At 39.7% G+C, this 25,956-nt stretch overlaps 1 protein-coding gene across 12 annotated transcripts in view; it reads left to right on the top strand.

Annotated features, from left to right (window-relative positions):
* Positions 1-25,956, top strand: part of mecom (MDS1 and EVI1 complex locus) — a 637,277-nt gene that overhangs the window by 590,443 nt on the left and 20,878 nt on the right. For all 12 annotated transcript variants that reach the window (XM_069897283.1, XM_069897279.1, XM_069897278.1 and 9 more), the window contains 2 exons: positions 1,855-2,024; positions 8,196-8,340. In XM_069897283.1, the coding sequence (XP_069753384.1) occupies positions 1,855-2,024; positions 8,196-8,340 (315 nt within the window). The remainder of the gene's footprint in view (positions 1-1,854; positions 2,025-8,195; positions 8,341-25,956) is intronic.

Raw genomic sequence — 25,956 nt, 5'->3', positions numbered from 1 at the left:
TTTAACTCCTGGTACATTTTAAAGAGTGAGGGGAAAACTGGAGCACCCAAGTAAACCCCACACAGACGCAGGGAGAAAATACAAACTCCTTACAGGCAGTGCAGGCTTTGAACCACAGTCCCAGTCAATGGTGCATTAACAATGTTGTGTTAACCACTATATTAACCGTGCCATATTCTGATCGAACTTCCCCCATTTTTTTTTGTACAAGATGCAGTTCATTTTATCCACCAGGTTGATTCAGTGTTTTATGACCCACTTAAACCCTTCTATGTTAACTCACCTACAGTGAACATGTCCAAAACATCTCCCAAGTACTTTTTTTTTTATATACAGGGCCCCTTTTGTTTTGAATTACAGTTAGACTTGATTTGTTGCTGACAATCACCACCCCACAGTTCACCTTCACCCACACATACTTGGCCAAGCCAAGGTATCTAGTCTCAGGACCAGCATTGAGCAGCTCCAGCATTCACAGCCTTTAAGAACTATTAAAATTGAAGCAACTAAACACAAATATTGACAAATTATTTTTCTTTAAATTAGTAACCTTCCATACCCCTTGCCTCCTAATCCATGAATTCATCCTGTAGAGCTCGTCGAAAGAATCAAAGACTTGTTGATCCAAACCAAGGCTTTTATTAACAAAAGACAGGAGCTCTTCACAGGTGGCCGACCAGTCCGGAATGATCCGACCTGGCTAGGGACACAACCCTTTAAGGCCCAGACAGTAGGTGTGGCTTAGCTCTCAGGCAATCGCTGTAAGCACAGTCTAGATACTGTAACTATATACACTATATACATTGGTGATAGATCTGTACAATCACACATCCCTACTGAAAAAAGCCAGATCTTGGACCTTGCACCAGGTCTGGATTCCATGTGGAGTTTTGGCCACTGAGTTGATCAGTGAGTTTTCTGATATCTGCATCTCAAAACATAGATGGAAGTCTGCCATAGTTGCTTCAAGGCTAAACTTTGATAAAATTGGTAAAATTCAACGCACAGCAGCCTATTTCACTACTTTCCACTGTCTTCGTTCTTCTCTTGAACTTCCAAAGTAAATAGAAGGACTCGCATAGGTTCTTGTTCAGTGGGCAAAGAGTATATTAGTTGGAAACCACCCCATGTGGAAGTATAAAGAATGTTGGCAAAAAAAATATCTTGGCCACAGTTAGTACAGAACATGTCAGAGAGATGCAAAAACAAAATGCTGGAGAAACTCAAATAGTGTCCTTTATGTAGCAAAGGGAAAGATACATAACTGATGTTTCAGGATTGAACCCTTCAAACTTCATGAAGTCCTCAAGCCCAAAATGTCAGTTCTGTATTTCTACCTTTGCTACATCAAGGACCCTGCTTGACCTGCTGAGCTTCTCCAGCATTTTGTGTTTTTACTTCAACCACAGTTGTCTACAGAATTTTGTGATTTACTGTCAGAGAAATGTAGTTATCAAAAAATTAAGGGAGACCAGATGCATTTGATCTAAAAGTTAAAGCACTTGGTGAATTGGTATACAGTAAAACTTCTTATTTAAAATTCAAGCAACTGGCAAGAAAAATCACAGAAAATAGATGGATAAAAATGCAAAAGTTTAAAATTGGCACACTTCACCATTAGTTTGCCAATCATACAATACGTAATATCAAGCAACCAGAAAATTCACTTATCTGGCATCTACCAATCCCCATAAGTGCTGGATACCAGGGGTTTTACTGTATAGGGTTTATTAAAGGGACAATTAAATCTTGAGTGATTTGACTTTGGACATGTGAAAGATAACTTGTGACATTTTTAAATGTTAAAATGGAAAATGCATAAATGTTTTTGATCTACATTGTTTCTCCCAACAGGTGTAAATACTGTGACCGCTCATTCAGTATCTCCTCCAATTTGCAACGGCATGTTCGCAACATTCACAACAAGGAAAAACCATTCAAATGCCACCTCTGTGACAGGTGTTTTGGTCAACAAACCAATCTGGACAGACATCTGAAGAAGCATGAGAATGGAAACATGTCAGGTATGCAGCCTGAACTTGAGGAATAACTTTAATCTTTTAAACACTATTCTTGTTCTGTTTTAATTTTATACAAATAAAATGAGCTTTGTGCAGTAAACTCTGGATTTTACATTAGTCAAGAGGAGCCATTCTCAATGGGGGGGGCCATATGCTCCTCCTGGAGGGCAGAGCACATTTAAGTGGGGGGGGGGGGGGGTGTGTCACGGACTGAAATCATAAAAATTATTTAAATTTTTTAATGTAGTTGCTATGGTTAAAAAAACCCAACTAAACTTGACTGCTTCACAGGGAAGGGGGCTCTGGGCTGAAGTGATTTAAAACCCACTGATTCACTAGTATTAGGGGGCAGTATGGTTAATGTAGTAGTTAGCACACTATTAAAGTGCCAATGATTGGAATCAGGGTCTGAATCCCAGTCTGTAAGGAGTTTGTACATTTTCCCCATGTCTGCATGGATTCCTCTGAGTGTTTCAATTTCCTTCCATCATTTGAAACGTACCGGGGGTCGTAGGTCTATTGGTGAGGTCAAATTTGGAGGATTGTGTGCAGTTTTGGTCACCTAACTACAGGAAACATATCAATAAGATAAAAAGAGAGCAGAGAAGATTTACTAAGATATTGCACAGACTTCAGGGACAATTACAGAGGAAAGTTAACAGGATAGGACTTTATTCCCTGGAGGGTAGAAGAATGAAGGGAGTTTTGAGTATTTAAAATTATGAGGGAGACAGACAAAGTAAATGTAGGTCAGCGTTTTCCAGTGAGGGTGGGCAAGATACAAACCAGAGGACATGGGTAAAGAGTGAAAGGGGAAAAGTTTAGGGGGAACTTCTTTACGCAGAGTGGTGGGAGTGTGGAACAAGCTGCCAGCTGAAGTGGTGAATATAGGTTCAATTTTAACATTTAAGAAGTAGTTGGACAGGTACGTGGATGGTTCAGCACAGACTTGAAGGGCCAAAGGGGCCTGTTTCTGTGCTGTAAAGTTCTGTAGTTTTTCATTCTAATTGGGTGTAATTGGGATGCACTGGCTCGTGGGCCGAAAGGGCCTGTTACTGTGCTGTATGCCTAAATTTAAAAAAATAAACTTTGAGCAGAGTGATAATGGGGCCATTGCCAAAATAAAGGTTGAGAATAGCTGGTCTAGAGATCTCAATCTGAGAATCATCATTTCCCAGGAAATGTGGGTGTGAGTTGTCCTCCAATTACTGGCTGATTAGCACAAGCTGGAACCAGGAAACTGATGACAGGAACAACTCTGGAAGTTGCATTAAGCAAGGGATAACCCAAAGAGATAAACAATTGTTTGAAGAAATAACATAAACTTGTGATAAGTAATGTTGGAGAAATTCAGCAGGTCAAACAATGTCCTTTATGTAGCAAAGATTAAAATATGTAACCAATGTTTCAGGCTTGAGTCCTTCATCAAGGTCTGAATAATTGGGTAAGGGGGAAGCAAAGGCAGGAGGTAATAGGTGGAGAAGCGAGGGAGGACACAGCACCAAGCAAGGGGAGGAAGGATGGCTTGGTGAATAGAAAAGGAAAGTGGTGGAGATCAGACAGGAGGATTGGAAGTGAGAGGTAAAGAAGAGCAGGTTAGCAGAAACTGGAAAAGTCAATGTTAATGTCATCTGGCTGGAGAGTGCCCAAGACAGAAAATCAAGTGTTGTTCCTCCAATTTAAGGTTGAATTTGTGGGATAGTACAAAGCCATGGATGGATTTTTGAGTATGGGAGTATGACAGAACTGAAATGGTTGGCCACTGGGAACTCTTTGTCACTGGTGCGGACAGAGGGAAGGCGCTCAGCAAAGCGATATCCCAGTCTGTGCTAGTCTCTCTGATATAGAGAAGACATTAAAGGGAGCAATGGATGCAGTCAATCAATCCTGCAGTTACACAAGTGTTGCTTTGCTTGAGAGGTGTGTTTGGGGCCTTGGACTGTGGTGAGGGAGGAGGGGGTGGGCACAAGAGTTGCACCTCTTGCAGCCACAGGGGAAGGGGAAGGTACTGGGGGTGCGATTGGTGAGGAGGGATTTATGGAGGGAGTGGTCCCTATGGAAGGAAGAGAGGAGAAGATGTGTTTGGGAGCCTTTTGTAAGTGCTGGGAATTCTGGAGGATAATACGTTGCCTGTTGTAAGTGCCAGAACTTGTGATATTGTCTGATCGATACATGACACTTTTTTTTTATATATATGTAAAGTTCACTTTAATCAGGAAATTCCCATAACTTACAAAATTTAAGTTTGAACACCTGTTGCTGGCGCTGTATCTGCATTGTATTAAATCATAATTAACCCCCCTCTCTCCCAAGTTTACTAATAAAGCCTTACTAATATACTTCTTAATATATTAATTAAGATGAAGATTCCTACGAGGCAGAGATAGGGAGACACTTTGAGAGTCACCCCAGAGGTGAGTGGCACCAGCCGGATCTCCATCCTAGGCAATGCCATTTTATTCAAGAACAACTTGAAAATTTATTCAAACAGCTAGTGTGGGTGCAGGGGCATATTTAGGGTATGGCAGGCATGCCATGTGCCCTGGGTGCCACTTGAAGATGGGTGCCACTGAGCCAGCGTCACCCCCCCCCCATCAGCACCGCTACCACCCTTCTCTCCCCCCCCCCCCCCACCTGGTCACCCTCACTTGTCCTCTCATTCACTTTCAACCTTTCTTTGGCTTGGTGGCCACTAAGGCCAGCTCTTGTTTTTTTTTTTTTTTTTTAATTTTTTATTTTTCACACCATAAATCACAATAGCCATGATATACACTTTTTCTTTTCCACACATTTACAGTGACTTTTGATACATGACACTGTTCAAGTTAAAATTCATTCAGCATTAACCACGACTTGAATAAATTGAAGTGAAACATGAAAGTCTGCAGATGCAGTGATTGAATAAAAAATAATGCTGGGGAAACTTAGCAGATTATACACTGTACTTTATATATAGCAAAGTTAAAGATACATAACCAAAGTTTCAGGTTTGACCCCTTCATTAAGGTATGAGCAAAATGTAGAAGGTGCCCAAACAAAATGGTGGGTGGGTGGGGAGGGGCACATTCCCACAGGCAGAAGATAACAGGTGGATAAGGGAGGGAGGGCTACCTCCTCCCCCTGCTTACCCTCCACTCTCCAATCACAAAGCCAAGCCCCCACCCCCTCCCTTACCTCCTTCCTGTGGGACTGTGTTCCTCTCCCTACCATCCCTCCCCACCATTTTGTTCTGGCATCTGCTGACCTTGATGAATGGCTCAAGCCCAAACCATTGGTTATGCATCTTGATCTTTGCCATATAAAGTACCCTACTTGACCAGCTGAGTTTCTCCAGCTGTATTTGCATTTGGATAAAAAGAGGTGCCTCCTGTCTTCATCAGATGGCCACTAAATGGCAATTAGGAGCTAGGGTCATTGTGTTGTGACAGAATGAGACTTCATTTTACAGGCCTTTCTGCTTTTTGTTAACTCTCCATCTCCTGCACTCAGTATTATCTAAAACCCTATAAACATGTCAGCATAGCTCAATGTGACTGTCTAGTTTGTTTGATGCTTATCTGAAAAATATCCCAAACTGGTACATAGCACTCTATCATATGCCAACCACTGGCAGTTCAATAAGCCCCTGTTTTCAAGTTTGTTAAGAAAAGTGGGTTGAACACCAAGAACATGGAAGACCTTGGCAGTATATTTTGGCATATTGTCTGTACAGGCAAAAGCAGAGTTTCATGTCAGAGAGTAACTAGACCCCACGAGTCAAAATCAGTGTTGAACAAGTAAACTAACAGCTGGTGTTTTTTTAGTTGTGATTTTTTTTCATCCTTTCAGACTCTTAATAATGATAAACAAGGGAAGTACTTGTCAGTGAAGCAGTACTTACGATGAAAGCCCAACTACCAGGGAAAAGAACAGCAAATTGGACTCTGACAAGCCTGTGGTTAATGCTCATGAAATCCTAGAGGAGCTATTGTTATCATATCAAAGATTTGGGGGGGATATTCGATTCTTGAAGCAGACAAGAAATGTCTCAAAAAAGTAATTAAAGGCTTCATGCCATTGCCGTGATTTCTTTTTGTTCCAGTGCATTTGCTTCAGTTTAATTTTTTTGTTGTAACTTTAATTTGTTGAGGTTTGATGGCATTGCTGTAGTGTGTTGCTTGTAAATGAAGAACCAGATTCTCCTTTCAAAGAACTTGCGAGCCCCTGTTTTATGTTGCCCATTACATGGCTCACACACTGTATGAAGACATCATCTGAAAGCACGTTTTGTTTTGCTAAGATTGCAGAAACTGCAACAAGAGTGGCAACAAATCTCTTCTCCCTCACTGAGAGATGCCATTAAGGGTATGAATCTAGCCACGAAGCTTTCAAGCCAGATTTTAATACTCTTAAATGCAAATGAACCACAATGGCTGACTTTAAATGCAGCTTATCCCAATTCCACAATTATTCTTTTGTGACTTCTGTTTTACATGGTTGTCCAGCATTCGTATAGTCCACTGGATATGCTTAAAGTTTAATTTCTTGGCAAGTATATTCTGTATGATTTCATTTTTGCTATTTTTACACTTTGTCTAACCTTCTCTTGTTCTGCCAGTACAACATTATTAAATGTTTGAGGGAAGCCTCATTAACACACACAAGTGGAGCTTCTGCCAAACATCTGGCGGTGTTTTGGCAGAGGAACAGGGAGAGTCCCACCTCCCAGAACTCGATGAATAAGCTCTGATGATAAAATATGAAGAATTGAATGAGGACTGGACCATATTGACCCTTCCAGCCTAAAATCATGGCTGATCCTGTACCTAGTCCACTTCCTACATCATCATTAATATCCAAAAAAAATCTGTTTACCCTAACCTCAGACACACTCAGCCTCTGAGCACCTGCAGAGGTGAGAATGAATGTTTCAAGCATGTATTTTTTTTAACCTATTTATTCTTACTTATGATTTTAAAAAATTTTTTTTTCCTTGATATTTTTGTCAGTTGCTTGAATTCCAGATACCAGGGGTTTTACTGGAGTCATTTCTCCTCATCTCCATCCAAAGTGGATGACACCTTATTCAGAGATGATCCCTTATTCCTTGCTTAAGTTGTGATTTAAATGACAGGAACAACTTATTGCAATTAGCTTTGAGAGTTTCTCACCATTAAACAATTTGATTTCATAATTATAATGGGAGGGTAAAACTACCAACCTTTGCTTTTTGTCATGCATTTTCATGATGTCACAATCTCCCAGCACCCTGCTTGATTGAGAGCTCCTCAACCGTCCTGCAACACCACAACACTGTGATTACAATGTACTGAATGTACAGTGGCTACTTTGACAGCGCCACTTAAATCCATGACCTGGACTTTCAAGGAGAGCAAAGACAACGAGTGCCTGGGCATACCACCATTTAATACTGGAACTTCCCGATATGGAAATAGATTGTCAGTCCTTTATCTTCACTGGGGCCAAATCCTGGAACATTCTTCCGAACAGCTTCGAGGGAGTTCAGTTTTTTAAAAATTCACATATAACTGCGTCTTCCCATTTTCCTTTGAGAAGTTGGTGGTGAGCTGACTTCTTGAGTTGCTGCAGTCCTTAAAGGTGTGGGTACACCCACAATGCTGTTAGAAAGGGAATGACAGTGAAGGACAAACAATATATTTCTAAGTCAGGATAGAATGTGCCTTGGAGGTGTTCCATCCTTTATCTTCCCTTGTCTGTACCAAATAGAGCTTCACTTTGCAGAACTGGTTCAAGAAAGTGTCTCACCATCATCTCTCATAGGCAGGTAAGGACACACAATAATGTTATTTTAGCCAGAAATGCTCACGCCCTAAAAAGATTGTAAAATTTTTAAAATATACAGCACAGTAGCAGGCTCTTCCAGCCCTCGAGCCCGTGCCACCCATTTACATGCAATTGACCTACAACACCGGTGCATTTTGAAGGATGAGAGAAATACAATCGGATACGGGAAGAATGTACAGAGAGTGCCAGATTCGAACCCAGGTCATTGGTGCTGTCAGTGTTGTACTAACCACTATCCGTGCCATCCTTAAAGTTGAATATACATTTCTCATAATCCCATAATTTGTCTTTCCCCTTTATTAGGACACCACCACCCTCCATCACCTACCACAATATTTATAATCCTCAATGCTACCAATTTTTTTGCAGGGACTGCAACGTCTTCACCTCATTCAGAAATTGACAGCAGCAATGCCATTCTGGATGATAAGGAGGATTCTTACTTTACAGAAATTCGGAATTTCATCGGAAACAGTAATCACACTCAATGTTCCCCAGGGCACTTAGAAGAGAGGTGAGTGATGTGCCTTGCATGTTCGGTTTTCTCATGATACAAAATCAAAACCACCTTCAGAATGTCAGAAATGCTTTATTGATTTTGTTGTATAATTTTTGCAGTCACTTCTAGTCTATCAAAATGTCAATTTGACAAAATGAATGCTTGGAAGAAAACATCTGAGAGGAGATTTGATGGAGGGATAAAAGATCATGACTTGTTTAAGTAGGGTGCATAGGCAAGGCAGTTCCCACTTAAGGATTAGGGCAAAAAGATATGAGGCAGAGAGTAGGTAGGAATTGGAATTCATTGTGCGTAAAAGTGGTGGAAAGTCTGAATTAATCAGTACCTTTTGGACAAAATTGGATTGGTATTTTTTTTTCTTTGGCTTGGCTTCGCGGACGAAAATTTATGGAGGGGTAATGTCCACGTCAGCTGCAGGCTCGTTTGTGGCTGACAAGTCTGATGCGGGACAGGCAGACACGGTTGCAGGGGAAAATTGGTTGGTTGGGGTTGGGTTTTTCCTCCTTTGTCTTTTGACAGTGAGGTGGGCTCTGCGGTCTTCTTCAAAGGAGGTTGCTGCCTGCCGAACTGTGAGGCGCCAAGATGCACGGTTTGAGGCGAGATCAGCCCACTGGCGGTGGTCAATGGGGCAGGCACCAAGAGCTTTCTTTAGGCAGTCCTTGTACCTCTTCTTTGGTGCACCTCTGTCACGGTGGCCAGTGGAGAGCTCGCCATAGAACATGATCTTGGGAAGGCGATGGTCCTCCATTCTGGAGACGTGACCCACCCAGCGCAGTTGGGTCTTCAGCAGTGTGGATTCGATGCTGTCGGCCTCTGCCATCTCGAGTACTTCGATGTTGGAGATGAAGTCGCTCCAATGAATGTTGAGGATGGAGCAGAGACAACGCTGGTGGAAGCGTTCTAGGAGCCGTAGGTGATGGCGGTAGAGGACCCATGATTCGGAGCCAAACAGGAGTGTGGGTATGACAACGGCTCTGTATTCACTAATCTTTGTGAGGTTTTTCAGTTGGTTGTTTCTCCAGGCTCTTTTGTGTAGTCTTCCAAAGGTGCTATTTGCCTTGGCGAGTCTGTTGTCTATCTCGTTGTCGATTGGTATTTGAGGGCCAGGGATTGGGACCTGACAGGACTACTAAAATAGGAAAAGCTGAAATGGTCATCCAATTTTAACCTACCATTTCTGACTGTAGATGCTACCTGACCTGCTGAGTCCCTCCAGCCTCTCATTGTTCACTCAAGATTCCAGCATATGCACTTTTTGTAGTTCTTTACGGTACTAGAAGCTGGAATAGACTTGACGGGCCAAATAGCTTCTTTTGGTGCAGTAATAATTCTTTGATTCCAAGGACTACAGAAAGGTGTCAGATGATCTGGGGAAAATAAAACATTAACATAATTAACTTCAGAAAAGAAACGTTGATCTGAGTTCTAGTAAGTAGCAATTGGCATCCGAATTTCCCATTGGTCCACATTTACAAAACTCCAAATTTCTGGTCAAGAGCACCCTTAACTCAATAAGCAAGGCCTTACTGGCATCAAACCCCAACCTCGCTTATTGGGTAAAGAATGCTTTTGGCCATAATTTTTGGTTAGCAGTCCAAAATTTATAAATGTGGGCCAATGGGAAACCCAAATGGCAATTGCCATTTAGTAGAATTCAGATCAATGCATCAACTTTCAACCTTGGGATACACAATGTTTATTTTCTGAAGTTAATTATGTTCACAGATTTCATTTTTCCCAGATCACCTGGAGTCTTTAGAATCAAAGAATTACCCCTCACAGTAACTAGGCCACATCAGTAGAACAGAACAAACTTTCCCAAAAAACTGTTCAAAAGTTTTTTTTCCCTCCCACAGGAGGGATCAAACGTAAATTTTGACCTCAGTACTACAGCTAAATGCACCTGACATTTTTAAACAGGCAAGATCTATCCAAAAACAAATATTTTATAGAAAGTCAAAATAAAACCACTTTCAAAAAAATAAGATTACTGCAAACAGGTAATAAGAAACAAATTTCCCTTTCCTCCTCACACCTTACAGATCCTGGAGTAGGATCAGTGTAATGATGTTTCAATCTAAGTGTGGGGGAACTTTGGCTTGGTTGTGTTCCGTCTTTGGTCTCCATGCAGAGCCATCAAACAGAGCATACTGACAGTTTCTCCAAATGGAGCCTATCCACTAACTGAGGGTTTCCCAACCAGGGGTACGAGATAACATTTTAGTTTTTTTTATAAATCCATACTCCTTCAATTTGGATAATATGTCGGATGATGAAGAGCTGAAGGAAGATCTTATTGAACTGCGCACAAATCGTGTTCTTGAAATGCAGTTTGAAAGCAAAACTTTGGAACAATATTGGTGTTCGGCAATGGACAGGTTTCCAAGACTTTGTGAAAAAGCACTAACTGTGCTCATCCCATTCACGACGACGTACTTATACGAGTCTAGGTTTAGTGCCCTTTTGTCAATCAAGACAAAAATCTAGAAATCGCTTGGGTGCACAGGGAGACGTGCGGATCGCTATCAGCAACAAAATGCCACGTTTTGAAAAACTCAAGCAATAAACAGGAACAAAAGAGTCATTAAATTTAAATTGGCTTATGAATATTTTAACATTAGTTCTTTAATTTTTTTTTATATTTCATGCATGAATGAAAATTTAATTTTTTTGTAGGGTTTATGCAACTTTTAATTTGTTATAATATTTTTTTCTTTCCATAGGTTTCATTTTTATTTATATATTATTAAAAATTGATTATACAAATTTGTTTTGGTCACCTTCACCTTCATTCTTAAATAATTACTTTAAGAGGTGCGAGAAAATATTAATTTTTTTTTAGGGGTGTGGGGCATGAAAAAGGTTGGGAACCACTGCACTAACTCAACACTTCCTCAGAAGCAATGAAGACCCAATCTTGCATTAAATGCTAGCAGTTCACTGCAGCACTGCCAACATTTACCAGCGAGATTTGGCCCAGTGTATTTGGAATGATGCACATTTTAAACTGAAACTACACATCTGCCAAAGATTGGGCCAGGATTTGTGAGCAATATCCAAAAAGCAAAACAATCTGGCATTGTTCAGAATGAAGGAAATGTATTCTGGTGCACATAAAGATGAGAGGGCAAGAAGGAAACTTGGGTGAATGTAACATGTAAACGTCTGGAGGGAAAATAATACCAATATTTGAACAAAACTTGGACTCTGTGCATTCTCCATAGGTAACGTTGGCTTTGCTACAAAGTTCATCCAGCTCAAAGATTTGGACTTTTCCTGTGAGGATTACTTCAGTCCTTAGTCACTCAACACACAATTAGCTTGTAGCACTCAAACAGTAATTTTAATAAATTTGTGGCCAAGCCTCCTGTTTTGCAGATGTGACGTGAAGTCTGGCTATTGAGTTACAGAAATGAGAACAGCACTGAAAAGGATACTCCCTTTTAATCATCTACACCTGTAACTCATTAAGTAAACAGAAATCAAAAGAATAATTTTGGCACCATTGTAACAGCAAAATCTTTGTTATTTTAATTTATTGGCTTCCACAATGTAACGTGTAATGGAATCATACAAGCATAGTCACTGGTCTGTAAATGTCATGAAGGAGGTACATTTGGCTTTTTCTTATTGAAATCAATGTTTCCAAAGAGAACCAAGTATATCCATATTATGATTCTCTATCTACCCAAGGACACACAAGCGCAATTCTTAAGGGACATTATGTAAGAGGTGAATAATGTGACTTCACCTTTTTTACCAAAGGTACAAATGCTCAATGTTAATAAAAATGTCTAAAGCTGTATGATTGATAAGTTTACCTACTTAGTAATGACGGAGGCATGATTACAAAAAAATTGGTGGTGCTATGGATAGCAAGGAAGGTTGTAATGTAGATGGGCAAATAAGCTGACGTGGATGAGGTGAGCCAAAGGGCACATTTCTATGCTATACTAGGACTGTGACATTTAATTTAAAAAAATGGGATTAACCGTTTGGACTCAGAGTCCCACCTTTGGGAACTGGCCACAAGCGTATATACGCCATGTCTGGTTTATACTGTTGTTAACCCATGGACCCAGTCGGGAGTGTACATTATGAAAGGTTAAAAATGGCTGTAGTCCGATTAGTTAAATGTTTGATTGATTGTTGGAGTGGACCAATTGGGCCGAATGACTTGTTCCATGATGTTTCTCTTGGACTCAGCTTCTAAGGTCAGATTTTCTCCCATGCAAAAGACTGATTCTACTGTAATTGTTCAAGAATCATACTCCTTGATTTTGCACAATTTAGTTCATGGTCAGCAAAGCCCAAATTATGTTGAGTTATTAAAAAGAATCCACTGTCAAGGAAACTGCAAAGGTGTTGGAAAACAAGCTTCATATCAATTTGTCTCAGAAATGTACATCTGTTTTACATAGTGGTTAAGCATGTTGAGAATTACAATATTTTTAAAAAACTGCAGGGATTCTTGAGCATGACCAAGTATGTTGTAGCATTTTTATTTGAGGATGTGAGGAAATGAGGCTCAAGGTTGGTTTAGGTTTCTGGGAACTTCATATTTTGAGGACATTTGTTTCTGTAAATATGATGATCAGTGGGTTTAAAGCTTAAGATATTATTCAAAATAATACTTAGAATTGTAGAAGATTTTGAATAAAAGAGCAAAAGTTCTCAAAGCATTTTGCCAATTGTATTTGCCCCAGTCTTCCATTTAATTAGATATGCCATCTTATTATATACTGAGTTAAGTGAACAGAGGTTTCAGACTCCCAAATGCTTACCCAAGTCCACTCAGCTAAATACAGCTGCCAAGGCACCTCATAAGAATCCAGAAAGCAACACTTCAGATTTTCCTGCAATTAGGCTGGGCACTTTACCTGCAGTGACAGGTTAAATGTGCTCCATTGATTTCAAATGAGAGGAGAATGGTAATAAAATGTCATCATTTTTATTGATTTGGATTTGGCTCCTTTCAAAGTATCTGATCATCTTTCATTATGTTTGCTTAATGATAAACTTTATATTACTAAAATTAAATATTTTTTACATGTTATATTTTTCAGTCATTCCTTATTAATTTTGAATGTTTGTCATTGTCAAGGACATTCAAATATTCAACTTAAAGAAGTCTCTAAAATGCCTCTGAGTCTAGGACCCTCTCCAGCAATCATAGGCATTCTGGAAGTGAAGTTTGCAACAGATTGAGCTCTTTGGTCAGCCTGAAACTGTCCTCCCAGCAAAAGAATGCCTTTGGGTATGGGTCACTCACCAGACAGTGGAAGTTTTTTTTGAATATTTTTATTTTGTGGACAGCAGGCATCAAGAAACAACTATTGCTTAAATACATAAATTGAAATGAAAGAAAAAAAATCAATGATACAAGTTGTCCATATCTTCAAACATTCCCATCTGCCCTCGCCCCGAAATAGAGAAAATGACGAAAGAGAAGATAGATTAAAAAACAGAAAAGAAGAAAGAGGAACTGTCAGGATCCAGTATCCAGTTCATAGGATCTAATTCCTTTTCTTACCTAGATGTCTAGTAGGAGAAAGAACCAGGATGTAGAACTTGGGAACAGAATAAGTGTCCCTAAATATTCAACCCTTCAGAAACATGTTATACTCCTTCCTCAAGTTGAAAGTAATTTTCTCCAGGGGAACACAGCTATACATTTTCGCATTCCGTCAGTCTATATCCAGAGGGGAATCAAACTTCCAAGAAACTGCACTACATTTCCTGACCACTGCCAATGCAATTTAAGAAATTCTAATTGATACTTGGACAGTTTCATGTTCAATTTTATGTCCACAGTATTTCCTCAGAGAAACAATTCTGGACTTTGTGGTAATTATTTCTCAATAATTTGATCCAATAAAGTTCTTAAATTTTCCCAAAAGGGTTTCTCTTTAGAGCACGAATGTAAAAAGGTTCCCATTTCTTCACTGCATCTAAAACGTATCCAATATATTAGAATTTAATTTATGCAATTTCTACAGGGTAAGATGTAGCTGATGGAAAAAATATTACACCAATCTCTATCTTGCATTAATTGTATTGGTTATGCAATCCTGACATAAATAGGACCGGTTCTTATCACCAATACCAATATTCAAGTCTGATTCCCATCTTTGTTTTGATTTATATAACTCCCGCTTAGGAGTGCCTGGTTGAACTAAGGAATACACTGTAGATAAAAACTTTGTGTTTCCCTTTTGAATCAGAGTGCAGTGAAATGGAGATTCTGATATGATATCTAATTCATCTCTGAATAAAGCTCTTTATTGAAAATAGCAGGATTGTATTAAGAATATTAAATTAATTTTTTTAACTGTTCAAATTTTATTAGTTGCCCTTGCAGATAACAATCTTCCACATACCTGATCCATTTATAGGTTCATGCATATAGAATTTTATTATCCATTGTTAAAGGAATTAATTTATTTTGAGTCAAGGGGATTTTTGGAGGTATTTTTCCTTTTAATCCAATTAAATTATTCAATTTGTGCCAAATATTCAAAATATGCTTTGTTAAAAATATGCTTCCTTTTCACCAGAAATAGATTCAGTATCCCATTTATAGACAAGATCTTCTGCTACTCTCTCTCAGACTTTGTGCAGTTCAATTTCCACCCATGAAGGCTTGTCTCTTCCGTCAAAGAGGGAGGTATCAAATTTCATCTGGGCCACACGTCCTGCTTCCACCTTGACCCTGTCCCCACCTACATTAACATTTACTTAGATGCTGAAGAAACTATAGCATAATATCTATAATTCCATTGGGATTGTATAAAGTTGTAATATACATTTTTTTTCTCCACGATTTGATGTGAATTTTCAAAAATATTTATTAAAATTCCAATTATGAAAAGGTTTTCTTTTTCAGGAAATTTATGATAAAGTAGCTCAGTGTATGGAACATTTACTTGACAACAGAAATGGAAGGCAATTATACCAATTAAACATGGCTTAGGTTTCACAACATTCTGTTGTACTTGTCATCTTATGATTGTTACAAAAAATCTCAAGTGAAATACTTTGAACATTTCTGAACATTAGAAATAGGAGCAGGAGTAGGGTATCTGGTCCATCAAACATGTTCTGCCATTCAATAAGATCATTGCTGACCAATCACTCCAAGTCTCCGCTTCCGCATGATGACTTTGTTCCATAATCCCAATGTCATTGAGTAAACACAGTGATATAGGATTCAGCTAGAGTTCATGACATCCTGTTTTGTGGAAACTGCCAAAATGTTTGGCCTGGAAGTCAGCCTGAAGGTCCTCCATCAGCCAGCCCCCCACATCTCCATCGAGCACACAGAACTCAAAACGGTCAACCAGTTTACCGACCTCGGCTGCACCATTTCATCTGATGCAAGAATCGACAAAGAGATAGACAACAGACTTGCCAAGGCAAATAGTGTCTTTGGAAGACTACACAAAAGGGTCTGGAAAAACAACCACCTGAAGAAACACACAAAGATCAGCGTGGACAGAGCCGTTGTCATACCCACGCTCCTGTTCGGCTCCGAATCATGGGTCCTCTACCGGCATCACCTACGGCTCCTAGAATGCTTCCATCAGCGCTGTCTCCGATTCCATCCTCAACATTCATTGGAATGACTTCATCACCAACATCGAAGTAATCGAGCTGGCAGAGTCCGCAAGCATCGAATCCATGCTGCTGAAGACCCAACTGTGCTGGGTGGGTCACGTCTCCAGAATGGAGGACCATCGCCTTCCCAAGATCGTGTTCTATGGTGAGCTCTCCACTGGCCACCGAGACAGAGGCACACCAAAGAAGAGGTACAAGGACTGCTTAAACAAATCTCTTGGTGCTTGCCACATTGACCACCAACTGTGTATCTTGGCGCCTCACAGTTCGGCAGGCAGCAACCTCCTTTGAAGACCACAGAGCCCACCTCACTGACAAAAGACAAAGGGGGAAAAACCCAACACCCAACCCCAACCAACCAATTTTCCCTTACAACCGCTGCAACTGTACCTGCCTGTCAGTCACCAACGAGCCTGCAGCAGACATGGACATACCCCTCCATAAATCTTTGTCCGCGAAGCCAAGCCAAAGAAGAAGAGTTCTCTTGCTAAATTATTCCAGAGAGACTTGCAATCCACTGAGTAAGGATCTTTCTTTTTCAAAAATGACTGATTCCTTATCCTGAGACAATGTCTTGTCTTTGATTCTCTAATCCAAGGAAACATTTGTCAGCATTTCCACTGGTAATTCTTTATAAATCATGTTTCATTCTTTTAAGTTCTGTTGTGTCTACACCAGTCCCTCTTATTATCTCTCCATCACGAATCAATTTAATGAACCTATGCTGTACTGATTCCAAGAGTTTTCCATCATCTAATATTATTTTAGGGATGGGCAATGAATGTTGTTCCTGTGAACCATGTCTAGACTCCATTAAAAAAAAATAGAATCTCTGTTCACACTAACATTTACCTAAGCTTTCACCAATTGTAAAATGTGCCTAGAAAAACAATCTCTTAACTGATTTTTTTAAGCATTACACAGCCAGTAATCAATTTTTATTGAGCAGTAAAAAAGAAGTCTGCAGATGCCACAAATGAAGTAAAAACACACTGCAGGAGAAACTCAGCAGGTCGAGTAGTGAACTTTAGATCACAAAAATACAGATACATAATCAAACTTTTCAGGCCTGAGCACTTCATCAAGGTAAGAGCAAAATTAACATGCTCACATGTTTGCCCATGGCCTTGTGTACTATCCCACCAAAACCACCCATAAATTGGAGGAACAACACTTGATTTTCTATCTGGGCATTCTCCAGACAGATATCATTTAACATCAACTTCTCCTATTTTATCTAGCCTATTCTCCCTCCCTTCCATTTGTCCTCCTGGTTTCTGGTGTGCCCGCCCTCCCTTATCCACCTATTACCTCCTGCCTTTGGTCTGTGCTCCTCCCTCCTTAATATTTTGTTCAGTCGCCTGCTGACATTTTCCTATACCACGATGAAGGGCTTAAGCCCAAAACCTTGGTTCTGTATCTTTATCTTTGCCACATCAAGTACTGTTTGACCTGATGCATTTCTGCAGCGTTGTGTTTTTAAATCGTAACCACTACCAGAAACTTCATTACATCCACTTTCAGAATGTTTTGCATCACCCCAGAAATCCTTCTTTTGGTCATTTTGGTGAATTTAGACTACATTTTTGATGCATATCTGATGTGTAATATGCATTGAAAGAACCAAAGACTTGTTGATCCAAACTGAGGATTTTATTAACTAAAAGACTGGAGCATATCACAAGTAGGTTGACCAGTCCAGAATGACCTGCTCTGGCTAGGAGCAATCCTTTAAGACCTGCTAGTAGGTGTGGCTACACTCTCAGCCAATCACAGTCATCCTACACTACCATCTGTACACAGACACATTGGTGATAGAATCTGTACTATCACATGATGTAACTGAAAGCAATGCATTTAAATGCATAGAATATTCTGAATAATCAGGATGAACTAATGTCACAAATAGATAAAGAGGTTTGATCATCATACATAGCAAATAAGTATCTATGTCGTGAGCAAAGGAAAATTAAACAAGTCTGTCTATTTAATGCTGAGAAAGGGCAGACAAAGTTTAAAAAAAGCTGCTGTGAGTGATTGGGCTGAACATTGGAGGATCGTACAAATGAAGAGAAACAAAAAAGATAAGCAGGTAACTTAAATATCATAAATATGGTTGAATAGAGTCATTATGAAAGAAAAATCACACTTGACAAGTACAACAGTGTTTTTGGAGACATAAGGGAAACTAGATTAAGATTTTTGGAATGTACCTTATATGACATAAATGGATTTTTTTTTTTAAGGGTCACAGGATGGGGCAGCATATGCAAAATGGGAATAAGTGGGTAGTTTTTGTCATGTTGTGCTGAGATTAGCTGGAGAAATAGGAAGTCTCTGTTACTTACATTCTCCGTTCACTATTTAGATTAATGGACCAGGTGTGATATGTTCAGGTTTGTTGTCAATACAAACTGAGGCTGGAGAGTGACTTGCGTAAAAGTTACAAAGAGAGCTGAACAGATTAAGCGGTTGAACAAGAGGGTAACAGAAAATAATGTGAGAGCCAGTGAGTTTGTCCAATTGGGAGGAGGCGACAATGACTGCATTGGTCATTTCATCATCAGAAATGTACAATGTCCTGAAATCTGGTCCCTCCATACGCTGACAGGTCGAGATAGCCAGCAGCTGCAAGGCTTGAGATGTTGGGCCAAATGTAAGGTGAAGGGGAAGGGAGAGGAAGACATAGGAGGGATGTTGAGAGGGAAAGGGGCCTTTTTTCTCAAGTCTGAGAGGTGAAGGTGATGAGATAAATGCGAAGGGTGGGTGTTGGAATAGAGACTGAGGTATTCATGGCATATCCTAAGATCTGGAGATCGCTGGAGAAATTATGGCAGAAACAAAATATGAGCTTATCTTTCAGCAAATTGGTAGTGTTGCCAGCAGAGAGGCACTGATAGGATAAAAGAATCAGAGGTGCTTAAGGGACTAACTATTAGGGGCCCCAGTTCAATACTGTATTGGGAAGATTAGGTTGTGTCTAGTCAAGGATGCACTACTGCAATTAGGTTCAATAGCCCAGAAGTTCACCCCTGAGCAACAATTCACTCTATCGTAGTAGTAGCATTAAAAAAACCTTTTTATTGATTTTAATAAACAATGGATGGAAAGAACAAGGATATATAATTAAAAAGATTACAAAATACACCAATCAGTACGTAATAGTATCTTCATCTCTCAATAGTCAAAGAGAAAAAAGCAAAGAAAAAATTCACATTATAGTAAAACACCTTGTACTAATCTAAGTAGTGGTAGCATTTTGAACTCTGCTTCTGAATTTTGTTCCACTAAAATTGATGGATCTGAATTTCAGAGAGAGTGCCAAGCACTGCTGCTATTATAGTCTCTTTTTCTCCTTTAAACAGGAGCCATTTTCTAATCAATTATCCCTTCCTGCACACTCCACTTACAAAGATTTCCATCTTTAATGCTGGACTTGACCTTTTCCTTTAAATCCATACACTTTAGCTCAGAAATCCTCACTACTTTTCCACCCCACGAATGACACGTTCACATCCAAAAGTCCTCAATTATTACCTCCAAGATTTAAAACTGAACTATGAAGAAAATATTACAAGGACCATGGTATATTTCATCAAATAAGTGGTTAATTGAGATCATAATTCAGTTTTAAAATGTTGAGCAGCATTAATAAGGTAGATCAATAATTCCCAATCTGCAGTGCCAAAAATGGCAGGGATGCACAAGGCATTAATAATATTGAGATAATGTAGGTAGAAAGTCAAAATAAATATAATATATACGATATATTAGCTAACCTAGCCAAAGGTCTGTTTACTGGCGCTGTGAATTGCAAGGACATCCCTTATAAGGAGCCACCTGCAGCATCATCAGGCACTTGTGGCTGTCATTAGACCCTACCAAGTGGGAACAATCAGAGCTTTCATTGAAAGTAATGAAAATGATGGTGGTGTATTTAGGTTAAGCACAGAACAAGACCAAATAAGTGCAAAATTAGCAAATAACTTACGACATTTACAAAAACTGAAAAGTATATTTGGCAACCAAACAAATTAATCCTTTGTTATTTCTTTTCATGAAGAATTAGAAACCTTTCTCAGTTTCTTACTCAGTCAGTTTTACTGCATATTCAAGCCAATATGATGGGGAAAGGACAAAAGATTTACAGAGAATTTGAATAGCACTATTTAATTGCTAATTCATTTTCTTTTGACTGTGGTGTTAAACAACAGGTTAGCTATTCTTAGAATTTTATCTTTTGAAAGGCATAATTCCAATTTGTTTCCCTAAATTGATCAAATGAAGGGTTGTTCATGCTTGGTTTATCTTCTACACCTGACATGTAGAAGCATCTTGCAACAAGATCCTCTATTATTTGTGCTATTGAGGTGAAAAGCAGACAGATCATGGACTGATGGAGGGCAAATGGGATGTCACCTTGAAATAGTGAGGCTACTGGTTCCAAATGAATGTCCTCGGCTTTCATGGACCTCACATGCAAATCTTTCTGCAAAAAGTGTTCAATACTGCATTGCACATTACTTTGACATCACTACGATGTTTTGGCATCCCTATGTATCCTCACATGCATGGAGGACCTAAAACAAATTTATCAACCTGAATGATCCACTCTACAGGTACACAAAATATTGGTCAATGTGAAAGCATTCCAAGTCATTAGCTATGTACACTTTGCATGCTATCTTAGTAAATGCATCTGAAACAAATTTATATTCTCTCACCTGTTATAACCATATAACCGTTTACAGCATGGAAACAGGCCATGTCAGCCCTTCAAGTCCGTACCAGTTCACTTGAACAACTCCACTAGCTCCTCCGCAAACTTCTGAGGAAGTAGAGGCTTTCTTCATGATGCCATTGTTTGAATGGTGGAGCTGACAGAACTAATTTTGCTCCTATATCTTGTGACTATCTCCACAAGGTATCTGGCCAGTGAATTTGTTTTCAACTCAAAGATGCACAGAAGGTGTCAGAGAGAGCAAAAAGATGCAGGAAATTATAAATTGTCATCAGATTGAATGTAGAACAGTACAGCCAAGGAACAAGTCCTTCAGCCAACAGGTTTATGCTGAACGTGATGTCCAAATCAAACTAAAAATCAGCCACTTGCTCCTGATAGACATCCCATTATCTCCATTCTTGGCACCTATCACTCTGTGTAAAATACTTGTCCCATACATCTCCCTTAACTTTCTTCCCTCTCACCTTAAACACATGTCCTGTAGTTTTTGCCTTGGGAAAAAATTCTTAGTGTAGACCCAATTAATGCCATTGCATGATTTCAAGGACCTGTGTCATAAGATCAGTTGTCCCTCAGCCTCCTACAAGTGAGAAAACAACCCAAGTTGGACACTCCCTCCCCATAACTAAATCAGGCAACATCCGAGTGTACATCTTCTGCACCCATTACAAAGTCACCACATCCTTCTTCTAATAGGGCAACCAGAATTGGACACAGTATTGCAAGTGCCTAAACAAAATTTGGTATTGCTGCAACACAACCTCCTTACCAATGCTCTGACCAATCAAGCCAATCTGTCATTCACCTTCTTTACCACCCAATTTACAACTCTATACAACTCCCACTTCCCAACCCTCATTAACCATCTTGATCACCTCCTCAAGAATACTCAAACTGGTAAGAAATTACCTGTCCCTAATCTGACCATAAATTTTCATATGTGCACAAATCCCATTCCAAAGTATGCTTTCTAAAATTTTCCCAAAAGAGAGGCTGACTGATCTAGAATTTCTTGGACTAACTTTTTTTCTCCCCTTTCCCTTCTTAATAGTACAACAGTAACCAGTTTCCAGTCCTCTAGACCTTTCCTGTCCCTAGTGAGGATGTGAAGATCTTTCTCAAGACCCCAAACAGCTCTTCACTTGTCTCTTTCACTTTATGAAAGTTTGCCTTTAACAGCAAGTTTTTAATAGTGGTCAGAAAAGTTCAATGTAATATCATACAGATATTTCAATGTTGTATTATTTCCTTTAGTGCTACAAGTAGCCACCAGCATGTCCTGTCTAAAGTGTGATTGGAAACCTGTTTGTATATGTATGTGGATATATTTTCTGTATTATTTCTATTGAGCGGCAGTGTTAGATTTGGATATACTTATTTTTGAGCCCTTTCCTGGTGAAGTCTTGCACTTGGAAATTGTTCACAATTCACCCTAAAAATAGCTGCCTCTTTCCTGTTGCATTCTGTGCATCCAATGATGTCATTAATGAACCCAGCACATATTTCAGACTTGCCAGTTGAAACTTGATCAACAGGCTGTGCTCTACAACCTGCATTGATGACTCGCAGTAAAGCAAGGACACACAAACATGGGCACAGAACATAAATTAAAGGGTCCTTGCTGGGTGTTGTGAGAGAGGAAAGAGGTTTGGTAGGTCTCAAAGGCAAGGACTCTGGACGCAGTTTTGATGGGGAAGGATTTTATTTATAAAAGGCAAGCATAGGAAATGATAACACACAGACACAGAGTTTACAGCAGCCATGGGAAAGTAATAGTGGACAACTAATAACGAACATGGGGAAAATAGCATGGGAACAAAATACACACACAATGAAATGGTACATACAACAATCAAGGAAATATCTCTACGATGCCCCACCATCCCTTGACTCAGAGCAGGCATGGCTCAATGCTATAAGAGGAACTAATTAAATGCTCCCAACCCTTTTAACAGTGCACATCTTACCAATAGTTTCTCCAGTGCCCTTCCTCATTTCTAGGCTTGGAGTGAAGCAGGGTTGTTCCAAGCTGGCTAAAAAAAAGGCAAATAACACATGGAACCTTTATAGTGCTGGAGGTTCCAGCCAGGTCATTAGCAGGGACCAATGGTTTGGTGCCAGGAGAGTTAATCCAATTACAACAGCCAAGTACAGACAGGTTGGAGAGCCCAGTCCAGCTAATTTACATGGGTCCAACAGCAAGGTGTGAACTGATGAGTGGGGAGGAACCAAACCTTGATTGGCAGCTGGTGCGTCCTCCTTCTAGGTAGGGGGCAGTGCTGTCACAAGACAGCCACAACCCTTCCCAATATACTGGGACACATTATCATTTTAATTTACTCTCCCATATTGCAGACAGATCGTAGTGATAAAGATAGCAGCATCTGTGGTCCCAAAGATCACTTTGCACATGCTCAATCATAAGCCAATCGGGCCACTTCAGAATGTATGGTATATCACTCAAAGTTGCACCGTATAAACCTTCCACTATCTCAGTGTTTTCCTCTCTCCCCCACCCACCCACCCCCCCCCCCCTTCTTGGCAATCTCCACCATTTACCCTTCACCCTCCATGGCCGTCTCTGAGATGGTCACCTGCAGTGAGAGGGCTAGAACAGTGCTTCCGGTGGGCAGTGGAGAACAAAGTAGGACTGTGAGCGCCGGCAGCAGCTGCCTTCTAATTACATTAAACACTTTCCCCTGTTTGAAAAGTGGGAGAAAACTAGAACAGCACTTGAAGTGAGCATGTCTCAAAGGAGTGATATATTTAGGACAAACATGGCTTTAGGACAAAATGGAGTTCCGTTTTAAGACACCAGAAATGGGTGAAGTCCAAATTTTTGGCTATAAGATCTTTGTTACAGCAAAGGAGTCGGGTTGAGGTTTCTTGGCATTTTTGAAGATCCTGTGAAATTGAGGATGTTTTTTGTAGTTTTCTCCTGCTTTGAACTTGGCCACCAGGAGTCAGCAGGAGGAAGAAGTGCTTGATTATGGTGTCTTGTGGCCTGCTCCTATGCCATGCAGCAGGTCTGCTGTAAAAGCCAAAGGAAGCAGATAATAATAGTACAGATGTACCCATAAAAGCTATCATGTGGCAAGAGATGTCGACAGGTTGGAAACCTTCCACACTGATGATAATATCTTACTAGCAGTGACTGTCAAGGTCATGTAGCACTGAGTTTTTATGTACTCTCTCTTCAGTCTTAGTCATGTCATTTTCACCATTGTCCATCAGTAGCTTACAATATTTCATTTGGGTCTTTGCATTCCCAGTTTCCAGAGGACCATGAATTGCAGGGTCACCTCCATGATATTGGCGACAGTTGGCATGGTGTTAAGGGACCCTCCAGTATGATTAGTCTTTTCTCTTGTTGGAATGCCCTTCCACAGAATGGATGTTATCAACCACTGATATCGGGACATTTACATTTAACCCTTCTCCTGACCCTGATCAAGTCTATAATTTGTTTGAAGATAAAGCACACTTAATTTGTATGGCGTCTTTCACCTTTTCTTGCTGACTATAAAATAAATAAATCTCTACTTTTGAAGTGCAATTGCTTTGCAGTCAGAGAGGTTCCAGCGTAATGATGAAGACCTACAAGGAGCAATGAAAGAAAGGAACATGAAATGAAAGATTGAATTTAGGAGCAGGCAGGTTATGGTGCAACTGTACAAAGTACTGCTGAGATCGCATCTGGAGTATTGCGTGCAGTTCTTGAGGAAAGGTGTACTGGTTTTGGAGGCGTTGCAGAGGAGGTTGATTCCAGAGATGAGAGGTTAGCCTGTGACGAGAGATTGAGGTGCCTGGGACTGTACTCACTGGAATTTAGAAGAATGAGAGGGAATCTTACAGAAACATATAAAATGATGAAACGCATAGATAAGATTGAGGTTGATGAGTTGTTTACATGGGGGGTGGGGGGAGGTGGAAACCAGGGGACATAGCCTCAAGATTAATGGAGTAAATTTAGGACAGAGGAACTTTTTTCCAGGGGTTGGAGAATGTGTAGAATTTGCTGCCCATTGAAGCAGTGGAGGTGACCTCACTCAATATGTTTAAGACAAAGTTGGATAGATTTCTACATAGTAAGTGAATTAAGGGATATGGGGAAAAGGCAGGTAGGTGGAGATCAGCCTATCGTCAGATCAGCCATGATCTCATTGATTGGCGGAGGAGATTGACGGGCAGGATGGCCGACTCCTGCTCCTATTTCTTATGTACTTATGTAATAATTGATGTATTTCAATGCATTAGGAACCAAAATGCTGTACTCCTTCAAGAGAGTCATATAACACAGATATGGCCCTTTGGCTCAGCATGTCCAGGCTATGTGTCAAGTACCCATCTGTACTAATCCCTTTCACAAGCACTGGTCAGTAGCTTTTGCATAGCGTGATTAATTTTTTTAAAAGTCTACCTGAACATGGCAACTAAGGTTGGGTTTGATACCTCATCTCAGCACTATACTGAAGTGTTATTTTAGATAATGCTACAAATTATTTAGGTTTGCATCCATAACCTTCCAATGTACAGATGGGAGAGCTTCCAATATTTTTCAGATTCCAGATTTTTTGGATTTCAGATTATTGCCTTTGATACTTGAGACTCCCACAAGTGCACCAATGGATTATGAATATCTCCTCCAATGTCCAGTTTTGAATATTAGTTACATATAAAAATCTAATTTAATAATGGAGAATGAGAGTGAATTCTTCCACTATGTTGCTCATTGTAGACGCAACCCATATTGACTTCACCAATAAGCTTAGCAATTTATGGACAAAGCTTTTCAGTTGTTAAAGTAACAAGTTATTGAGCCACACAGTTTGATGATGGATTACTTCATAGTTTTTAAGATTTGATACTGAACCTTTTTGTTCCTCCTAAATTGTTTTCCATTACTTTTCTTGAAAGGAATTTTTTTAAGCATTTTTTTTTCACTCAGTTACATTAACCTCCAGTGTTCTGGCTAAATCTAAGATTAGGTGCACATTTATTTATTTATTTATTGTTTGTTTGTTAATTTTGCATAGCATTTTTAAACTTCACAGAGATTACAGAGATAAATATCTTCCCAGGTCACTTCAGCCTTTTCCCTCTTTGTAAATGGTAACAGAAATGATAGAAATATCAAAGCTGAAATATGCACGATGAAATTTGATTAAGTTAACATTACGTGCACATTAGGACTTCTTGGTGATCAAGCTTTTTTTGGCTAACATCTGGCCTCAACATGTAACAATGCA

The sequence above is a fragment of the Narcine bancroftii genome, chromosome 9 (genome assembly GCF_036971445.1).
Source record: "Narcine bancroftii isolate sNarBan1 chromosome 9, sNarBan1.hap1, whole genome shotgun sequence".
Classification (NCBI taxonomy): Eukaryota; Metazoa; Chordata; class Chondrichthyes; order Torpediniformes; family Narcinidae; genus Narcine; species Narcine bancroftii.
Note: the sequence above shows the minus strand (reverse complement) of the source record. Positions and strands in the feature narration are given on the sequence as shown.